The following is a 22155-nucleotide window of genomic DNA, read 5'->3' as shown; positions in this document are numbered from 1 at the left end:
CTACAGGCTGGGGCGGGGGTTTGGGGTGCAGGAGGAGTTTTGGGCTGTGGGGTCCCGATGGCGCTTTATCGTGGCTCCCAGGAAGCAGCCACCAGGTCTCTGCAGCCCCTAGGTGAATGGATGGCTCCACCCCCCACAGCTCCCATTGGTCTTCGTTCCTGGACAATGGGAGCTGCAGAGCTGGCACTGGGACGGGGCAGCATGTGGAGCCTCACAAGGACCTGGCGGCCACTTCCAGGAGCCACACAGAGCTAGGGCAGGCAGGGAGCCTGCCTTAGCTCTGGGTCCCTGCTGGGCTGACGACTGGACTTCTAACAAAAAATGGTCACCTGGCAACCCTAGGAATGGCCCTATTTGCCATTTCGGTATCCTGTTGATACGTCCTTAAGAGTTGCTTTGAGGTCACCGAGCCTGCTGGTTCCTTAACGCTCCTCAGTAGTAGATCCTCATTTTAAAATATAATTTGATCATGCTGTAGAGAACAGCTCAACCAATTAATTTTGAATTGCACTATGAAAAAATGAGGGACAACCTTATTTTCTAAATGCACCGTTCCATCAATTGGATCGATAAATCCATTCATGTGACCCTCATTTATTATCTGAGAAGCTATGTGGTCTGTCTGCAAATCAGGAATTAGAGAGACAGATCTGAGAAATTATAGTCATTTTGTTTTCAATATATTTATGAAGCTGTTAAAGTATCCCCAACCCTTACACACACACACCCCCAATTTATTGTTTAAGAATCTGCATCACTGCCACCAAAGCTCTCGGTCAAAGATAACCAGATGGACTCCCTTTGGCATCAGTTGATGCTACTGTGTAATCCACTTCTTCTTGTTGCTGCTGAGCGAAGATAAGTGCTCTCCCTCCCTCCCCACCCCTCAAAATGGGCTCAATGTTTTGCCTTCTGAACATGTTGACCTCATGATAGCCTTTCAGTCTCCTACAGACACCTTCCTTGCAGTACAGAACCTTGAACAGGAACCTCTAGTCTTTGAAAACTGTGCTATAGTATGAAACAACTGATGTAATAGAACCTCGGAGTGAGTTACGAACACCAGAGTTCTGAACTGACCAGTCAACCACACATCTCATTGGGAACTGGAAGTACACAATCAGGCAGCAGCAAGATTAAAAAGCAAAAAAGCAAATACAGTACAAGACTGTGTTAAAAGTAAACTACTAAAAAAATAAAGGGAAAGCAGCATTTTTCTTCTGCATAGTAAAGTTTCAAAGCTGTATTAAGTCAATGTTCATTTGAAAGACCAACCATAATGTTTTGCTCAGCATTACAGACATTTCAGAGTTACAAACAACTTCCATGCCTAAGGTGTTCGTAACTCTGAGGTTCTACTGTATTAAATAATTGTCCAACAGCGCCAATTAAATACCCTGTATCGCTCTTGCTCAAGCACTGAAACATGAAGAGCTGAACTGCTTCAAGTTATAGTCAAAAATATTTGTTAATATCACTGTTTGCCAATGGAATTTGTTTTTCCCATTCAAAAATTATCCCACAGGAAACAAATATTGGCTGCAGGGATCTCTCTCTAATAGTGCTCCAAACTCTTCAAAGGTAATATTGTTGTATAGTTTGCTTGCAGATAGCAAGTTGTGGTTAATAACAGCTCTGGCCAAGATACTGGAGTATCAAGATAGAGATGGAATAAAATGACACTTCATAGTTAAGAGTTTTCAATAGACTTTTGCTTGCACAGTGAGTAAGAAAAATACTTTGTTAAAATTGTATGTGTGCAGAGCATTTAACCATATCTGGTTTCCTTACAGCACTATTAGTCCTTATAGAAGAGAACTAGCACTAAGAAACTGACTCAATATAGATAACTCTTCAAAGTAGACAACCTAGAAGAAAGTCTTCAGTCTCTCCAATTCCCTTCTAAGACATCCAAGCAGAGATGGTCTTGTGGTTAAGGTACTGTGCTAGATTGGAGTTCATTTTTTGACTCTGCTACAGGTTTCATGTATGACCTTAGAAAAGAGAGTTAATCTGTGCCTCAGTTCTCGCCATCTGAGAAATGGGGATACTGCTACTCTCCTGCCTTTTGTCTCATTATTTTTTAGCCCTTCAGGGTAGGGACTGCTTCTTACTATGTTTGTACATGCAGTGCCTAGCACATGGAGCTCTGAGCTTGGAGTCTCTGAGCACTACTGTAATACAAATAGGTGATAGCTATTAGCCAGAGAGGGAGAAAAGCTGCAACAGTGAAAAGCACATACTAATTAACAAGCTTTTTATTTTTATTTTTGTCAGTTTTGGACCAGACAGCATAGATTGTACCAAGTAGGTCATTGGGCTTCAAAAGATGGATACAGTTTATTTGGTAAGAGGAACATTTTCTAACTTTTTTTCTTTTTGATCTTTTTTTAATGCATTTCTTTCTTACTGTATGGCAGGAATGTCCATAAAGATAAGGCATGCCTGGCATCCGAAACCTTTCATATTCTTCATGGATTCTGAACATAAGCAATCTAATCTCAAGACTACACAAATTTGACTTGAAGGCTCTACTCTTATCAGTTAGTTTACAGAAGTTCATTTTATAAATTCTAGCCTTAACTGTATGTGACCAAAAGCTGCACTGCACTGATCAGAGAATGGATTTGGGAGGTAGGAAGCTGATGTTTTCAGATCCATGTTATGTAGCAGCAGCTAGGAAAATAAAGACTGAGATCTAGCAAGATCATAAAACAAGAGATTTGTAAAAATCTGTATGCAATAGATCAGATATAGCTAATATAGCTTTTTATATATTATGTGTATGTATATTTTATATATATGTAATATATCTTTTCTGAGATGGAGTGATCTGAACTGCACCCAGTATTCCAGGTGTGGGTGTACTGTAAATATATAAGTGGCATTATGATATTTTCTGTCTTATTACCTATCCCTTACCAAATGGTTCCTAACATTCTGTTGGCTTTTTTGACTGCCACCGCACATTGAGCAGAGAGAGAGAACTATCCACGATGACTCCAAGATCTTTCTTGAATGGTAATAGCTAATTTAGACAACATCTTTTTGCATGTGTGATTGGAATTACATTTTCCAATGTGCATTACTTTGCATTTATCAACATTTTGAATTTCATCTGCCATTTTGTTGCCCAGTCACCCAGTTTTGTGAGATCCCTTTGTAACTCTTTGCGGTCTGCTTTGGACTTAGTTATCTTGAGTAATTTTGTATCGTCTACAGACTCTGCCACCTCACTGTTTACCCCTTTTCCCAGATCCTTTATGAATATGTTGAATAGCACTGATTGCAGTACAGATCTGTGGGGGCCCTTGCTATTTACCTCTCCCCATTGCAAAAACTGACCATTTATTCCTACCCTTTGTTTTCTGTCTATAAGAGGACCTTCCCTCTTATCCCATGACTGCTTACTTTGCTTAATAGCCTTTGGTGAGGGACCTTGCCAAAGGCTTTCTGAAAGTCCAAGTACACTATATCCACTGGATCACTCTTGTCCGCATGTTCATTGACCCCCCCCAAAGAATTCTGATATATTGGTGAGTTCCCTTTAGAAAAGTCCTGTTGACTCTTCCCCAATATATTGTGTTCATCTATGTGTCTAATTCTATTCTTTGCTATAGTTTCAACCAATTTGCCTGCTACGGAAGTTAGGCTTACCACCTTGTAATTGCCAGGATCGCCTCTGGAGCCTTTTTTGGAAAATTGTGCGGCCTCAGGAATTTGGGAGCCATAGAAAAAGTATCTCCACAATATGAAGGCAAAAGACTTTATTCCTGCTAATTCTACCTTCTTTCACAAGAGGGGAAGAGGGTTGGCTAACACCCATGCAGGACTTGAGAAAGCTAACGAAATTAACCAGGAAGCTAAAGTTCAGGATGCTTTCACTTTCTTCCATTATGCTCTCCCTGGACTTCGGAGACTGGTTCTCTGCCCTTGATTCACAGGATGTTGATTTCCATGTGGCCACAGGAAGTATCTGAAATTAATGGTCAGACTCTCACTACCAATGCAGGGTACTCCTCTTTGGCACTTCACTGGCACAGAGAGTTTTTACCAAACGTATGTAGTGGTAGCTTCCCTTCTCCACTATTAGGGTATCCAGGTCTTTCCTCGTCTGGATGACTGGGTGGTCCGAGGCCAGTCAAAGGAGTAAGTAAAGCACAGCATTCTTCGAATCCAGTCACTGTTCATTCATCTGGTACTCAGAATAAATGCAGAAAAGTCTACTTTAGTCCAGTTCAAAAGATCAACTTGATGGGAGCAGTCCTCAGTGCTGCCACAGTGACTGCTTACTGATCTCAGGACAGGTTTCTGGCCATTGCCAATACAGTAACTCCTCTCTTAACGTTGCAGTTATGTTCCTGAAAAATGTGACTTTAAGCGCATCCAATTTCCGCATCAGAATTAATGTAAATGGGGGGATTAGGTTATAGGGAAATTTTTTTCACCAGACAAGACTATATTATATATATACATACACACCCTGTGTGTGTGTGTGTGTGTACACCCCCCCCCCGCCCCACCCTGATATAACGTGGTCCTTGGGAGCCAAAAAATCTTACCTTCTTATAGGTGAGACCACGTTATATCGGGGTCGGGAGAGGAACCACTCCCCACCCCAGCTCACCTCTGCTCTGCCTCCAGCTCCTCCCCTGAGTGCGCTGCTGCCGCTCCGCTTCTCCCCCCCCCCGCCCTTCCAGGCTTGCCACGTCAATCAGCTATTTGGCGCGGGAAGCCTGGAAGGAAGGGAGAGAGGGAAGGGGGGGAGAAGCGGAGCGGCGGTGGCTCGCCCAGGGGAGGAGGTGGAGGCAGAGCGGAGGTGAGCTGGGGCGGGGGGGGGGGCCTCAGCATGTAAGGGCGGGCGCAGAGGAACCACTTGCGGTAACACGAATTCGGATATAACGAGGTAAAGCAGCCCCGCTCCCCGGGCTCTGCTTTACCACGTTATATCTGAATTCGCGTTATATCGGACCACATTATATCGGGGTAGAGGTGTATATACACACAGTATAAGTTTTAAACAAACAATTTAATACAGTACATAGCTATGATGATTGTGAAGCTTGGTTGAGGTGGTGAAGTCAGAGGGTGGAAGAGGGTAGGATATTTCCCAGGGAATGCCTTACTGCTAAATGAACAGGAGTACTTGTGGCACCTTAGAGACTAACAAATTTATTAGAGCGTAAGCTTTCGTGGGCTACAGCCCACTTCATCAGATGCATAGAATGGAACATATAGTAAGAGATGTGTATGTGTGTGTATATATATATATTACACACACACACAGATAAGTTGGAAGTTACCATACTAACTGTGAGAGGCTAATTAGTTAAGATAAGCTATTATCATCAGGAGAAAAAAAACTTTTGTAGTGATAATCAAGATGGCCCATTTAGACAGTTGACAAGAAGGTGTGAGGATACTTAACTTAAGGAAATAGATTCAATATGTGTAATGACCCAGCCACTCAGAGTCTCTATTCAAACCCAAGTTAATGGTATCTAGGTTGCATATTAATTCAAGCTCAGCAGTTTCTCCTTGGAGTCTGTTTTTGAAGCTTTTCTGTTGCAAAATTGCCACCTTAAATCTTTTACTGAGTGGCCAGAGAGGTTGAAGTGTTCTCCTACCGGTTTTTGAATGTTATGATTCCTGATGTCAGATTTGTGTCCATTTATTCTTTTGCATAGAGACTGTCCGGTTTGGCCAATGTACATGGCAGAGGGGCATTGCTGGCACATGATGGCATATATCACATTGGTAGATGTGCAGGTGAATGAGCCCCTGATGGCGTGGCTAATGTGATTAGGTCCTATGATGGTGTCACTTGAATAAATATGTGGACAGAGTTGGCATCGGGCTTTGTTGCAAGGATAGGTTCCTGGGTTAGTGTTTTTGTTGTGTGGTGTGTGGTTGCTGGTGAGTATTTGCTTCAGGTTGGGGGGCTGTCTGTAAGCGAGGACTGGCCTGTCTCCCAAGATCTGTGAGAGTGAGGGATCATTTTTCAGGATAGGTTGTAAATCTTTGATGATGAGCTGGAGAGGTTTTAGTTGGGGGCTGAAGGTGACAGCTAGTGGCGTTCTGTTATTTTCTTTGTTGGGCCTGTCCTGTAGTAGGTGGCTTCTGGGTACTCTTCTGGCTCTGTCAATCTGTTTTTTCACTTCAGCAGGTGGGTATTGTAGTTTTAAGAATGCTTGACAAAGATCTTGTAGGTGTTTGTCTCTGTTTGAGGGATTGGAGCAAATGCGGTTGTATCTTAGAGCTTGGCTGTAGACAATTGATCTTGTGGTGTGTCCTGGATGGAAGCTGGAGGCATGTAGGTAAGTTTGTTAGTCTCTAAGGTGCCACAAGTACTCCTTTTCTTTCTGGAGGCATGTAGGTAAGTATAGCGGTCAGTAGGTTTCCAGGCACAGTAGTGTCCAGGAAATGGACTGCTTGTGTGGATTGGTATAGGCTGAGGTTGATGGTGGGATGGAAATTGTTGAAATCATGGTGGAATTCCTCAAGGGCTTCTTTTCCAGATGATGAAGATGTCACCAATGTAGCGCAAGTAGAGTTGGGGCGTTAGGGGACGAGAGCTAAGGAAGCGTTGTTCTAAGTCAGCCATAAAAATGTTGGCATACTGTGGGACCATGTGGGTACCCATAGAAGTGCCGCTGACTTGAAGGTATCTATTGTCCCCAAATGTGAAATAGTTATGGGTGAGGACAAAGTCACAAAGTTCAGCCACCAGGTTTGCCGTGACATTATCGGGGATACTGTTCCTGATGGCTTGTAGTCCATCTTTGTGTGGAATGTTGGTGTAGAGGGCTTCTACATCCATAGTGGCCAGGAGGGTATTTTCTGGAAGATCACCAATGGATTGTAGTTTCCTCAGGAAGTCAGTGGTGTTTCGAAGATAGCTGGGACTGCTGGTAGCTTAGGGCCTGAGGAGGGAGTCTACATAGCCAGACAATCCTGCTGTCAGGGTGCCAATGCCTGAGATGATGGGGCGCCCAGGATTTCCAGGTTTATGGATCTTGGGTAGCAGATAGAATACCCCTGGTGAGGGTTCTAGGCATATGTCTGCACAGATCTGTTCCTGTGCTTTTTCAGGGACTTTCTTGAGCAGATGGTGTAGTTTCTTTTGGTAACTTTCAGTGGGATCAGAGGGTAATGGCTTGTAGAATGTGGAGTTAGAGAGCTGCCTAGCAGCCTCTTGTTCATATTCCAACTTATTCATGATGATGACTGCACCCCCTTTGTCAGCCTTTTTGATTATGGTGTCAGAGTTGTTTCTGAGGCTGTGGATGGCCTGGTGTTCAGCATGGCTGAGGTTATGGGGCAAGTGATGCTGCTTTTCCACAATTTCAGCCCATGCATGTCGACGGAAGCATGATGAACTAGCACTTGGCTGAGCTCTCAAGGGTTAACACGTTGTTAATGTAGCCTCACACGCCACAAGGCAGCACAAATGGAGGGAGGGGAGACAGCATGGCAGACAGAAACAGAGACACACACTGTGTGAGAGAGAGAGAGATGTGCATTGCCCCTTTAAGTACACTGACTCCACTCTAAGTACATTGCCTTTTTAAGTAGATCAGCAAGTTGAGACAGCAGCTGCTGCTGCTGCCAGGATGCTCCCTCCGTCCTGAGCCCTGTCGTGTGTCCCCCGCACCATGGAGATGGGGTAGGTGGGGTGCAGGATCAGGGGGGAGGGGGACACCCTGACATTAGCCCCACTCTCCCCCCCACACAGCAAGCAGGAGGCTCCCGGGAACAGCTCCAAGGCCAAGGGCAGGAGGGACAGCACATAGCAGTGGGGGGAGGGACAGCTGAACTGGCAGTTGATAGCCGGCTGGGCAGCTACTGCACAGGGAATTTAGGGGAGAGGGGAGCTGATGGGGGGCTGTTGGTCCACCCTGGTTCCAGGTTCCAAGCCCCCACCAGCTAGCTGCAATGGGCTGCTCTTCCTGCAAGCAGTGGACAAAGCAGGCGGCTGCCAAACAGTGTTATAAGGGAGCATTGCACAACTTTAAACAAGTATGTTCCCTAATTGATCAGCAACATAACAACAAAACCATGTTAACTGGGATGACTTTAAGTGAGGAGTTACTGTCGTGAAGACCCTCGCCTTGAGGTGGGTAATTAGTTAAAGTGACCCATAACTACATGCAAGGCTACAGAAAGTTAAAAAAAATCGGCATATTTTATCTTGAGAAAAGAAGACTGAGGGGGGACAATCTTCACATACGTTAAGGGCAGTTATAAAGAGGGCTGTAATCAGTGGTTCACTATGTCCACTGAAGGTAGGACAACAAATAATGGGTTTAATATTCAGCAAGGAAGATTTAGGTAAGATATTAGGAAAAACTTTCTAACTATAAAGGTACTTAAGCTCTGGAACAGGCTTCCAAAGGAGGCTGTGGAATCCTAATCATTGGAGGTTTTTAAGAACAGGTTGGACAAAAACCTCTCAGGGATTGTCTATGTCTACTTTGTCCTGCCTCAGTGTAGAAAGCTGGACTTGAGGCTTCTTGAGGTCCCTTCCAGCCCTATATGTCTATAATTCTATGAAGACTCTACAGATTGGGATGTAGAATATGTCCCTGATTCTGGGACAATAATCCCTTGATCAATGGCCTGGTTATTGGAGGTTGTATCAAGAGGTCTTGGAGATCTGTATACCAACAGATGGCCAAGCTGGGACTATCAGTATTAATGTTGCCTGGTCCTGTTTTAGCTTTCTGATCAACCTTGGGATGAAGAGAATTGGAGTAAAGGTGTAGAGAAGACCCTTTGACCAAAAAGATGTATGATAGGTGTACCCCATTTCTGAAATATGAGGTTCAGTATTTCGGTCTTCAAAGAGCACTCATGGTGGTGGCATCCGTGATAAGAGTCATTGTTGATTCTGGATTGCAGAAGAGAACTCAGGCACAGACATTGTCTGGGTCCACCCACCAATCCAGGGAGGAAAGCACTCATTGAGGTTCACAAATCAGCATGTCCAGAGAGTGCCTGCTTGGATGTTACAGAGTGGAACCAGACCTGCAAGCACCTGAGGTAAAGGCTGCCATGTGGGCTCACATACATTCATGAAGCCACATAACCTAGAAGTCATAGGCAGGAATGGACCTTTGTCCTGGGTTCATTTTGAAGCTCTCGCAAATACAGTATTTTATTTGTGATCCACTATGACCCTGTGACAGGGCAACGACTCACCGGTGTGGCGCCTCCTGTCGGTCATCCAGGGAATTAGCTCTTTCCAGTCCGGAGCGCCCTCTTCAGGCAGGTGTCTCACCTGCCATTGGCCCCCCGTGTCCCTCCTGGACCCAGGTGCCCTTCTAGATCAGGGTTCTACCTGTAACCCCGAATTGGGTCTCCCCTCCCCGGGGAACCCCCAACCCCCTACCCCTCTGTTAGGGACACTGGGGCATGGCCACTAGGTAACTCGAGGGGATGGAAGACCACGAGTGTCGATGAAGCCCCCTCGCACTAGGCCCAAGTGTCCTTGGCCCCCCCCGCCTGGAGGCACACACAGCAGTTATGTGGATCTGCAACAATATGTTGCAGAGTCAGACTGCCTGAAACTAAGCAAGGCCACACAGGGCAGATATGGAAGAACAATGCTGAATAAAGCAGCTTTATGTATAGTTTAACAAATGATACAGAGAACCAGGGAACTAGCTGGGAACTGGATTGGCTGGCTATATGGATACTTAGGGCAGCTTGCTATTGGATAAGTATGCTGGGAAAAAGGATGTATAAAAGCCTGTGTAACTTCCTGCTCTGTGTGCAGGATTTGAGATTTTATTCTCCCTGTACCTTTTTGCAGCTGCAAATAAACTTTTCTGCTTCTCCACCCCGTTGTGATTACTGGGTGTAGCACACCGGGTAGCGAACCAGCTCCAGCTGTTGTTTAGCCTCTCGGCACTGGGTGCCAGCAACACCTCCCTTGCCTCAGTGGCTACTGTCAGTCATCATCTAGCCCCCGCTCCCTGGGGCAGACTGCAGTCTGTACCAGTCATCATTGGCAAGGGCGGGGTCAGACCAGCTGCTTCTGTCTAGGTCTGGGCTGCTCCTCTGCAGTCTTAGTACCCTTTCGGGGCCTTTGCCTCGGCCTGCAGCCTGGGGCTCTGCTAGGCTGGAGCTCCCCAGCTCCCTCTGCCCTTCCCCAGCACTGCTCTGCCCTAGGTACCCTCCTCAGCTTCCCAGGCAGCCAGGTCCTCCTCTCTCCATGTAGCTAGAGAGAGTGTCTGTCTCAGCTCCTGGCTAACAGCCCTCTAAAAGGGCCAGCTGTGGCCTGACTGCGGCACGGCCCCACCAGTGGCTACTTCCCCCAATCAGCCTAGCTTTCCTCTGGCTATAGCCCTCTCTTAGGGCTGTTTCAAGCCCTTTGGGGCATGATGGGGTGACCATCCCGCCACAGACCCCTAGATCGTTTTCAGCAGTACTACCACCTGGCCAGTTATTCTCCATTTTGTAGATGTGCATTTGTTTTTTCCTTCCTAAGTGAAGTACTTTGCACTTATCTTTATGGAATTTCATCTTGTTGATTTCAGACCAATTCTCCAGTTTGTCACAGTCGTTTTCAATTATAATCCTCTCCTCCCAGCTTGGTGCCATCTGCAAATTTTATAAATGTGTGCTCCATTCCATTGTCTTGATCATTGAATAGTACCAGACCCAGGACCCTACTACAGTGGCTCTCAACCAGGAGTATGCATGCCCCCAGGGGTAAGTAGAGGTCTTCCAGGAGATACATCAACACATCCAGATATTTACCTAGTTTTACAACAGGCTACAAAAAAAGTACTAGTCATCAGACAGTGACTTGTTTATACTGCTCTATATACTATGCACTGAAATGTAAGTACAATATTTATATTTATATTCCAATTGATTTATTTTATTATATGATTATATGATAAAAATGAGAAAGTACGCAATTTTTCAGTAATAGTGTGTTGTGACTCTTCTGTATTTTTACATCTGATTTTGTAAGCAAGTAGTTTTTTAAGTAAGGTGAAACTTGGGGCTACACAAGACAAATCAGACTCCCGAAAGGGGTACAGTAGTCTGGAAAGGCTTCGTGCCACTGCCCTACTAGATATGCTCTTCAAGTCTCACAGCGAACCATTGGTAACTTTGAGTGTAGTCTTTCACCCAGTTGTGCACCCACCTTATAGTAATTTCATCTAGACTGCTTTTTCCTCATTTGCTTGTGGGAATGCTATGTGTAGCTGTGTCAAAAGCTTAGCTAAAATCGAGATATATCCCATCTATAGCTCCCCCATCCACTAGGCCAGAGACACAGTCAAAGAAGGAAATTAGGTTGGTCTGGCATGATTTGTTCTTGACAAACCTGTGCTGGCTAGTTCTTATAACCCTATTATCCTCTGGGTGCTTACAAAGTGATTGTTTAATAATTAGTTCAGTATCTTTCCAGGTATCAAAGTTAGACTGACTGGTCTATAATTCCCCAGCTCTTCTTTGTTCCCCTTTTTGAAGATAGGTACGTAGTCTTCCCTTCTTCAGTCCTCTGGGACCTCACCCATCCTCCATGAGTTCTCAAGGATGATTGGTAGCACTTCTGAGATTGCTTCAACTAGTTCTTTAAGTACCCGAGGATGACTTTCATCAGGCCCTGCCCATTTGAGTACATCTAACTTGTATTTTTATTATATAAATATATATATAATTATATAAATATATAAAATATAATATATAAATATTTTTAACCTCTTCTTTCCCTACTTTGCCTTGCAGCCATTCCCCCTTGTCGTTAATACTAATTGTGTTGAGTATCTGGTCACCATTAATCTTTTTAGAGAAGACTGAAGCAAAATAGGCATTAAACACCTCTCCTATGTTATTAGCTTTCCTCTGCTAAGTAGCGGACCTATACTTTCCTTTGTCTTTCTTTTGCTCCTAATATATTTATAAAAGCTCTTCCTATTGCCTTTTATATCCCTTGCTAGGTGTTATTCATTTTGTGCTATAGCCTTTCTGATTTTGTCCCTACATGCTTTGTTATTCCTTTGTACTCCTCCTTAGAAGTTTGCACATTTCCACTTTTTGTAGGATTCCTTTTTGATTTTCAGTTCATTAAAGAGCTCCTGATGGAGCCATATTTGCCTCTTATTATCTTTCTTGTCTTTTCTTCTCATCAGGATAGTTTGCAGTTGTGCCTTTTAACATTGTCTCCTTGAGAAACTGCCAGCTCTCCTGAACAACTTTTCCCATGGGACCATACCCACCAGTTCTTCGAATTTGTTAAAGTCTGCTTTTCTGATGTCCATTGTCCTTATTCTGCTGCTCTCACTCCTTCCTTTACTTAGAATAGTGCAATCTATCGTTCCATGATCACTTTTACTCAAATTGCCTTCCACCTTCAGAGTCGCTACTAATTCCTCCCTATTGGTCAGAATCAAGTCTAAAATGTCTGTTCTGTTGGTTTCTTCTTCCTTTTTCAGAAATAAAAAGTTGTCCCCAATACATTTCAAGAACTTCTTGGAAATTTCATGTTTTGCCATATTACTTTCCCAACAGATGTCTGGGTAGTTAAAGTCCCCCATTACTATCTGGTCTTGTGGTTAAGGTATTTGTTTGTTCTAGAACTGACTCATCCAACTCCTCTTCCTGACTTTGTGGTTTATAGTAGACTCCTACCCAGATGTCCCCATATATTTTAACCCCTTTTATCTTTACCCAGAGACTTTCAACTGGTCTGCCTCTCAACTCCTTCTGGACCTCAGAACAAGTGTATCTATTCTTGATGTATAATGCAACAACTCCTCCTTTTCTATTTTGCCTGGCCTTCCTGAACAAACTATGCCCCTCTATACCAATATTCCAGTCATGAGACTTCTCAGGAGGGCCTCAGAAAGAGTAAATAACTAACATTAACAAAAGCATTAGGAGGATTACATACTTGGTGATGTTCTGTAGCAGTACCTGCAAAGCAACAACTACATTGTTTGTTTGTTTGTTTTACCATCACATGGACGGGGCCCTGAAGAATTAATTTTCCTGTTCTTGTATAACACTTTTACACACGCTGTAACCATAGATACTGTACGGTGGTCAATAATACAAGGCAATAGATGACAGACCTGACAAACTGCGGAAAACAGTGGCCCACCACCCGTATACCTAAAGTACTCCTGAGCCACAGACCTCCCTCATTTTCTTCAAATTTCCTCTTAAATCGGCCCCTCTTCCACTTCAACTATGCCTTTTAATTTTTTAAGATTAAAATTTCATCCTTGGTGTTGCATAACAGATTTATTTCGTATTTGATGTACATCATTTTATGATGGAAAAACAGCTGACAGTTCTTTAAAAATATCGTAAAAGATATCCTGTACTCAAACTGCTTGATTACAAGTAGCCAATGACGGCAATCTTGGAAAGCCACGTGATCAGTTTACGTTGCCAATTTGTGTAGCACATGGAATATATACAAGTGACTTGGCTGAAGTTCAACCAGGAAAAGGGAACGCTTTCTCTCTTCAAGACTGCTCTGCAGCTGGTATGTGCATATTTCTTTGAGTTTGGCAAAGCTCAGTATATTAAAACTTTCAAGAGCTATCAGCTACTTAGATGGCTATTTCTGGGAAGGGAAGTTAGTACAAAATGAGAAACGCTGTAAATCCTACTAACAGGTATTTGACAAAATTATGCACCCAAGGTGGGTAGCAGAAAGTCATTTTTGTTTGTTTTTTTGCCTGCCACCGTTCAGACTGTATGAATGCATCAAAGTCGATATTTCTCAGACAGTTGGAGGCTGATTTTACTGAAAAATGAACTTTGCTACAGTTTAAATTTGACTGCCTATATTTCAAAATGACCAATGGAGACAAAATACATCTTACTAATGGTATTGGGGTTGTGAAACATTTTTCAGAAAGATTCAAGGTTCTTTCTATCCTATGTGCTTTGATATTATTATCCATGTTTTAAGAGAAGGCATATGTCGCTTGCTGTTTTCAGCATGCTCTATCCTCCTTCACCTATTTTCTGCCCTCTTGAAAGATGCAATGATCTCTTCACCCGCAATCTTGTTTGGTCACCGAGATGTGTAAAGTACCAGTAATGGCAGAGTGCCAACTTTGCAATACCTTTTAGTGAAGAGAGGAGAAGGCATGTGAATGGACCTGTAGCTTAAGTGACAGGGAAACTGTATATGGGGCAGTATATGCATCTTGTAAGAGTCAGCATAATGAAGGCCTGATTTTATGTTTATGGTGTGTGTTTGTTACTTTTATTATTTTCTACCCATACAGTCACGTTAACACCAGTTAATATGTGAACAATAGGTCAGAATTTTGCCCACAGTGTTTTCACTGAAAGTGGTCTGTCATGTTTCTGATCTGCAAGAAGGAAGCAATGTTATTAAAATCATAGTCAGACTGGAGGCCCTTTGTTCTTCAAAGACCTATTGTTCAATTATCGGGAAGAAAGTGAGGTTTTATTTTTACAGCTTGATAACTGTTTATTTTAGAAACAAGAAACACACAGGCTTGCTTTTAACCGTTAGCACTTGCAGATTAGTGAGGCAATCAGTAATGAGTTTCTGTTGACATTTCAATGTCCCCAATACCTGTGAATCATACAACATATAAAAAGATGACTGACTAAATGAGGGTTTCACAGTCATATATCTGCTGCTTACCGAAAATGGACCTTGAACACAATTTATCGCCCTGTTCTCATATCACATCTTTCATTGTGGTATAATTAAGATACTTCTCTAATAAAACATTATGGAAATAAGGTAGCCCTTTAGCTGAAGGAAATTCCACCTAGTGCATAGGACACCAGATGTTGATGTGGGTTCAAACACCAGGAATCATGTTACCAAGGGGCAAGGAGTGTTGCCAAGCAAATTACAGTTGCGCAAGTAACGGCAAAGTCCTGTCTTTGGAGAACTAAGAATGCTGCCACATGTGGAACAAGGAAAAAATGAAAACAGAATAATATAAATGTACCTTCATCCCAATCCTGTTGTTATTTAATATATTTGTATCACATCAGTACCAGGATCCTCAGGGTACATCTACACTGGAATTCTGTGAGCAGATGTGATCGCCCTGTCTCAACAAAGATATATTGGAATTGGAACAGGTTCAGAAAAGGGCAACAAAAATTATTAGGGGGATGGAATAGCTTCCATATGAAGAGAGATTAATAAGACCGGGACTTTTCAGCTTGGAAAAGAGATGACTAAGGGGGGATATGATGGAGGTCTATAAAATCATGACTGGTGTGGAGAAAGTAAATAAGGAAGTGTTATTTACACCTTCTCATAGCACAAGAACTCGGGGGTCAGCAAATGAAATTAATAGGCAGCAGGTTTAAAACAAACAAAAGGAAGCATTTCTTCACGCAACGCACAGTCAACCTGTAGAATTCTTTGCCAGAGGATGTTGTGAAGGCCAAGACTTTAACAGAGTTAAAAAAAAGAACTAGATAAATTCATGGCTGTTAGCCAGGATGGGCAGGAATGGTGTCCCTAGCCTCTGTTTGCCAGAAGCTGGGAATGGGCAACAGGAGAAGGATCACTTGATGATTACCTGTTCTGTTCATTCCTTCTGGGGCACCTGGCATTGGCCACTGTTGGAGGACAGAATACTGGGCTAGACAGACCTTTGGTCTGACCCTATATGGCCATTCTTATGTGCTTCTCTCCCCTGTTGCGGAGTGAAAAATTCAGAAAATAACAAGGGAAAGTGAGTGAGTGACTGTACAGGGGAAACAGTAAAACTGGCTGCAGTTAAATGTACAAAGTAAATAAATTGAAAAATCAGAAAAATGTTTTCTTTAATCTTTCACTGATAATCATCTTAGATGTTACATATAACAATAGTAGCTGAGACATTTTCAGACTTTAATGATTTTTTTTAAGTTGATGGGTGCCTTTGACAGCTATTTTCAATATGTACTAATGTACACTGTTGTTTCAAAATGTCTGAAAGCTGTTTGTTGTGCCAGAGTAATTCCTGATTTTAGTCAGACCACCACTGAACTCAAAAGAAGTTTGCCTGAGTAAATGACATCTCAGAATTTTGTTGGCTGCAGCAGGAAAATCCTGGTTCTTGGGGCTAATCTGCCTCTTTGCGAACAGCAGGAAGAGCGAGAGTTCCATTTCTGCAATAACCTCCATAGTATTTGTGTTGTGATGGTCTCGGATCACACAGAACGGATGATCAGAGTAGGCACCCTTTCCTTTGAATCAGGAATGAACTATGCCCCAATGTAATGTTAGAGAGAGATGGTGTTTTTGGGTGAAAATGTACACCTATTCATAATCTGGACAGAAGAAACTGGGCCAAATTCATTCATGGTCTATCTCTGTCGACAACAGTTTGGCCAGTTATCCAGCGGATAGCATTGCTTCCAATGAAGTGAGAAACATGCCATTTCACAAAGAGATGTGGGTAACATTCCTCTAAATACCTCACCACAATGACATTAGACACCCTGACTATTTGTGACACAGCTAGTCCCTAACAGACTATTTCAAACCATTCCTTTTATTGTTTTCCTTTCAGAAATTAAACTTCTGAACTCATCTTGAGAAACTAAAAATGAATTCTCAACCTGTCATCTTTGTACAGCCCCAATTTTCTGTGGCTACTGCACAAAGTAATGTCTGGCAGACCGGGTTGGTGGATTGCTGCAGTGACTGCGGAGTCTGTAAGTGGATAGTCAAATATTGTATTTTTGTTTTGGTCTGAGGTGTCTTGATGTTTGGCTTAATATTATATCTCCAGTCTTTTAGTGGGTTTGACTTTAAATTGGGAGAACCCAATTTGTCTGTTTTATATTTATTTATAGGAGTGGCTTGTAGTTGTATTTCCCATTTCCCCTCTGAGAGCCAGTGACTAGAGGGCTACATCACCCACTCACACACAAAGCAAGGTGTTGCTAAGTGTAGAAGGCTGGCATGTCAGTGCCTGGGAAAGGCTGCTCAGTGCTTCTGTCCCGGGAGCGCCAGTGTTATCAATACTCGCAGTGCAGCCTGCTAATTCAGCAGGCCTCGATGCTACTCAAAAAGAAAGACCCCGGGCTTGGTTTGGGGACGAAGGCCCTCGGCCAGGTTTATTGCCATCAAGGCACAATACTAGCATCTCATAGGAGCTACAGCTACACTAACACAGGTGCCCAGTGGCAAGGAGCGGCTCAGTCAGCAGTGGGAATTTCTGCCGTCCCCTGCCATTTATAGACTGAGACAAACAACTGGGATAAACAACTTACATTCCAGCCTACGTGTTTCATGACCTCTGTTTGTTACGTCCCCTTGCTCCTGATATCTTGGGCAAAACATCCCTATTCATTATCTTGTACTCGATTGGGATGTATCTGTCGTAGCTGGACTATACTTATGTCAATATCTAGCGCCTAGTGCACTAGCAACAACTTTGCCACGTTCATGTACTGGTCAGTGAACTTGTAAGCATCTGCTCTAATACATGGCCTGACTTTGGTTCACAGTCTGATTCAGGCCTCAGATCTTGCACCAGGCACCCTCTCTACTACAGCAAGTACTTGTACTCCTGCCCTAAGGCATCCAGATCTGCTGAAGGTCACAGACCAAAAAAGGAGTGTGTTTACAGCAGAATAACTGACATGGGTTAGCTATCTTGCTGTAAAATCCCAGTGGAGGCAAAGTGCTCATATAGCTTTTAGCAATGTAGCTATGCAAGTGCGACTCTATCTCCCCCACCTGTGGTTCACCTCGCTTAGTTACATCATGGTAAAAACTATAATGCCTCGCCTCCACTGAGACAGCTGAAACATGTGTGTTATCCTACTGTAAACACACACTATTTTTGGCAGTGAAGAAATGGCCTTAAGTCTATTATGGGGGGCAAGCTGCCATTCAGGTTACACAATCATATGACGTCACTATTCCTTCAAAAGTCTTTCAAAGATCTTGCCCTCCTTTGCACTAGCTCTGGCCCATTGGCACATCCCTAACTTTCTCCTTCCAATTTTCTAGCCATTTCTACATCTCTCCTAAAAGTGGTGGTGAAAGTTAACTGTCTGCATGAATGAAGGGGAGAACATTGAGTGAGCCTCATTTGTTTGTCTTTATCCAGGCCTATGTGGAGCATTCTGTTTCTATTGTCTTGGATGTCAAGTAGCAAGTGACATGAATGAATGCTGCTGTTGTGGCGGAAGCGTTGCCATGAGGACTCTCTACCGGACAAGATACGGAATCCCTGTTAGTTACTATTTAATAATATTTTGCTTTGCTCATGCTCAAAGAACAGCCCTTAAAGCAACATGTCATTGATCTAAGCAGATCAGTTGGCTACATTTTCATTAGCCAGCTTCCACCCAGTGTGATTCCTCCCCATCTGAACACGGCTGCTAGGAGTCTTCCCTTATGATTTGAGGGCACTGTGGTCTAGAAATTAGCGGAGGATTGGTCATTTGAAGACTTCGGTTCTACTTGCAACTGCCACCGACTCACTGTGTAACTTTGCACAAGTCCCTTAGCTCTTCTTTCCTTTGTTCTCCCCATCTGTAAAATAGATCATTCCTTTGGTACTGTTGTAAAGCACTTTGAGATAATTTCATGAAAAGTAGAAGTGCAATTATCCGTTATTAATTGATGCCCCTTTAAAGCAGAGATTTGCTATGTACCTGAGATAGAGAACCCCCTCTGATGAGGCATTGGTTACATTTAAATATCCATCTAAATTAAATGAATATTGGATAATTTCTAATGCAGACATTGTACATAATACTAACCTGATAATCAACCACAATTTAGACCAAACTACTGATCTAAATCTTGGCTCTTACTCCCTCAGCATGAATCTCTTTGCCAAGGGTTCTCCTGATGAGCTGAAAAGGTGTTGCAGAGTGTAGACAGAATTCTAAATGTGTGGTTCAATCAACAAGGCGGTTGTGTATGTGTTTTTTCAAGCTACAATATTGTAGTTTCTGGAGTTAACTCCTTCTGTGCCAAAGCACAAATAACAGAAAAGCCTAAGAAATGAAAAAACAAGATTAGATAACACATGAAAATTAAATGAATAGATCACACTGAATTGGGATGTGTTACGAACACAAGAGAGGAATAATATGAAGGGACTGAGGAAGGTTAGAACTGTGGCCATGAAATTATAAAATGAGATTCAGCCTAATGTCCCCGGGGGGGAAAAAATTGCAAACGTGTACACGTTCTGTGGGTGGAAAGACATGGAAAGGAATGTCACTGAAATGCTTCAGGGTGATACTGGTCATGAAATTACACGTATGATTACACATTGAATAGAACAGTAATAACACAAAGCCAAGTAGGTTTAGGAGAGCTATGAAGAAATATTATAAGCTAATTTAAAAAACAAACAAACCTCAGCTTCTATTTAGGCGCTTAAATGACTTGTCCAGATTTTCTAAAGGGCTCAACAGTATCTTCAAAATCTGGCCGCTTCACTTCGGAGCCTAAATATAGGAGCTAAGATCTTTTAAAAATTTGGAGCTATGTCAGAGCAGGAAGGCAAAAGTTTCTCTATTAGAACATATTTTTCCCTGCTGGATCTTCAATACCTGAAGGATGCAGGTAGGAAGGAAATTTGGAAGGAATTGGAAGGAAATTTGGAGCATGGAGGCATTGACCGTTAAGGAAAATTCAGAGTCAAATATGTATAGTTTTTGACAGTTAATAATAGTGGGGGCTATAACTGCAAAGATCTGAAAGGAATATAGCAGTGTGTTAAGGAGTGGCGCGAGGACTAGCAAAAGGATGAAGTTAAGAAAAGGAATAGTTTGGCTGAATATCAGACAATACATCCCAGCCCTAAATGCAAATCAACTGGACACTAGACTCCCAGTTTACCGGTTGAAAAATCCCACTACTGGAAACATTTTAAAATGGAAACTGGCCAGAATCCCAGAGGTTACTCTATAAGGAACAATCCTGCACAGGTAGGGAGGTGGGCTGACTTGATCTAGTGGAGCTTCCAGTCTATTCTCAGTCTGGTTCCCATCTGCTAAAGCCTGGTTGTTATTGGGTAAACCCCACCCATTGGATAACTCTGCTTCCTAATTAACTTCTTTGGTGCCTAAAGCAGCCCTTTTAAGAGGTAACCTGCTACCAGCACCCAGTCTCTCTGCCTCCTACAGAAGGCAACTGGGAACATTTTTCTTTTTTTGGCTCGCTGCAGTAAAAAGCAGGGCTATGGATAACCAAGTAGGGTTTGGTATCCTCTAGTTTCTATGAATTTAGGCCAAATAGTACTTTAGTAACAAGAAAAGGAAAGGATGTTTAAAATGTATTTTCCCCATAATGGCTCTGTCATCCCACTCAAAGGCAGCACAGAAAGCCCATATGCTAGTCTGACTTTAAGTCCAATGTGATAAAGTCATCAAAAAGTTAGATGTACTTCTTAAAGTTACAGCCTTTAATATTTTTTCTGTTTCAACAGGGATCCATCTGCTCTGATTTCTGCACTATCCTGTTGTGTCCTGTGTGTGCTCTTTGTCAAATAAAGAGAGATATTAACAGAAGGAAGGAAATGGGGATATTCTAGTAAGGTTTGATAAATCAAGAGGCTTCTCTGATGTAATGTTTCAATTAGTTCTAGGACAAATGGTAGTGGTGACGGAAAAGTTAGTGTAGAACCAAAATGATATGCAATCAGTGAACAGATTTCTATCCAATATAGAGCAGAGTCCTGCTCTACCCGCCCTTTCTGTATCTAAATGAAGTCTTCTTGGGCCCCAGCTGGCCATCTATAATATGGCTTTATCTAAGCTGCATATAAGCCTTTTACTTGACTCTGTATTAAGAGAAGCCATAGTAAGAAGTGGAGTGAGAGTTACCAAGCCAATTTAAAAGGAAATATATAATCATTTACAATGGGCAAAGTGCCTGCCTGGGAATGCAAGATCACAGGCAGCAAGGACCATCTATTACTGGGGGAGAGCCTTGTTAGTACACCACAGGTGGCAGGCATTCCACACGAGGTGGCACTTGCAATTCTGTAGTGGAATTCCACACAGGAATGCAAAACAAACAGAACATGTCAAACACAAATTGGAAGAGGTGGGTGTGTGCTACAGGGGACCAACATGGCTCAACCGTTGAGTGGACTGTGGCAGGAAGCTAGTCTCCCTTCCAAGAATTAGGTAGCTAGACCTGCTTTAGCAGTGCCCTTGCATTGCAATAGGTGGGGGTGAACAGCCATTCCTTCATCTTCACTGTGTAGTCTCACACCTGTAAAAGGGATTTGTTTGCTCGGACTTAACTGACTTGTTCAGGATTAGGTTTTTGATGTATCTTTGTTGGATATTACCATGTAGCAGAACTTTACATGATTGTGATTCTTGTGTTTGCACAAAGCTAAATCGTGTCGATTATGGAGAAAGTGTAGTTCCTGGGTGGCATTTTCAAAAGCACCCAGTGCTGAGCTAAATCTTTTTTCCATTAATACTCAGAGTCAAATCCTGTCCTCATACCACTCCATCTTCCTTGATTTGAGGCAGATTCATTAAAATACACAGCTATGCACTATATATAAGCAATAATGAGTCTTATATTGCTTGATTGCTTAAGTAAATTTCAAGGTAGTGTATTAACAAAACTAATGGTATTATTAATCTCAGCCAGTATGTAACTCTTTTCTCCCCTATTTTAGATGTTCCTGTACTCGTTGGTTGTGAGTCCTATAATTTCCATAAGCAAGAGTCTTCTCATTTCCTGCTGTACTTACTGTTCAAGAAAGTGCTGTATGCATTTTAATTTGATTATTGGAAAGCACTACTTATCTGAAATAAAGTAACAACCTCAAATTTGTCTTTGTCTCTCTTATTGTGCATGTATGTGTTGAGAAGCAGTTGCAAAAGTTAAGTTTTATTGTATGTACTAAGCTGTCTTGGACAGAGTATTCTCCTGTTCCCAATAACTAGCTCATGCTAGTTTGTCCATGGTATGATTATTTCACTGGTTCTGCTGCCATCCTGCCAGAACATAAAAGAGAATAAACTCTGATTGTTAACTTATTTTCCTGCTCTCTGAATTGTAAGAGAAGGGAGTTTCTTTTCCTGGATGTAGTAGATATCTAAATTGCAAATCCAATACAGGAAACTTGGAAGGTTAGAATGATGTTGCATTTTCATACTCAAACTGCTAGTGAGTGAAATACAAGTGATTGT

The 22155-nt window shown here is 42.6% G+C and overlaps 1 protein-coding gene across 1 annotated transcript; it reads left to right on the top strand.

Annotated features, from left to right (window-relative positions):
• The first annotated feature begins 13447 nt into the window (after positions 1-13447).
• On the top strand, positions 13448-21784 carry PLAC8 (placenta associated 8). Its single transcript, XM_074950507.1, has 4 exons — positions 13448-13513; positions 16536-16680; positions 18087-18211; positions 20427-21784. The coding sequence occupies exons 2-4, from the start codon at positions 16572-16574 to the stop codon at positions 20529-20531; spliced, it is 339 nt and encodes a 112-aa protein (XP_074806608.1). The 5' UTR covers positions 13448-13513; positions 16536-16571; the 3' UTR covers positions 20532-21784.
• Positions 21785-22155: the final 371 nt, after the last annotated feature.

The sequence above is a fragment of the Natator depressus genome, chromosome 4 (genome assembly GCF_965152275.1).
Source record: "Natator depressus isolate rNatDep1 chromosome 4, rNatDep2.hap1, whole genome shotgun sequence".
Lineage (NCBI taxonomy): Eukaryota > Metazoa > Chordata > Testudines > Cheloniidae > Natator > Natator depressus.
This window is presented reverse-complemented; position numbering and strand designations above follow the sequence as displayed.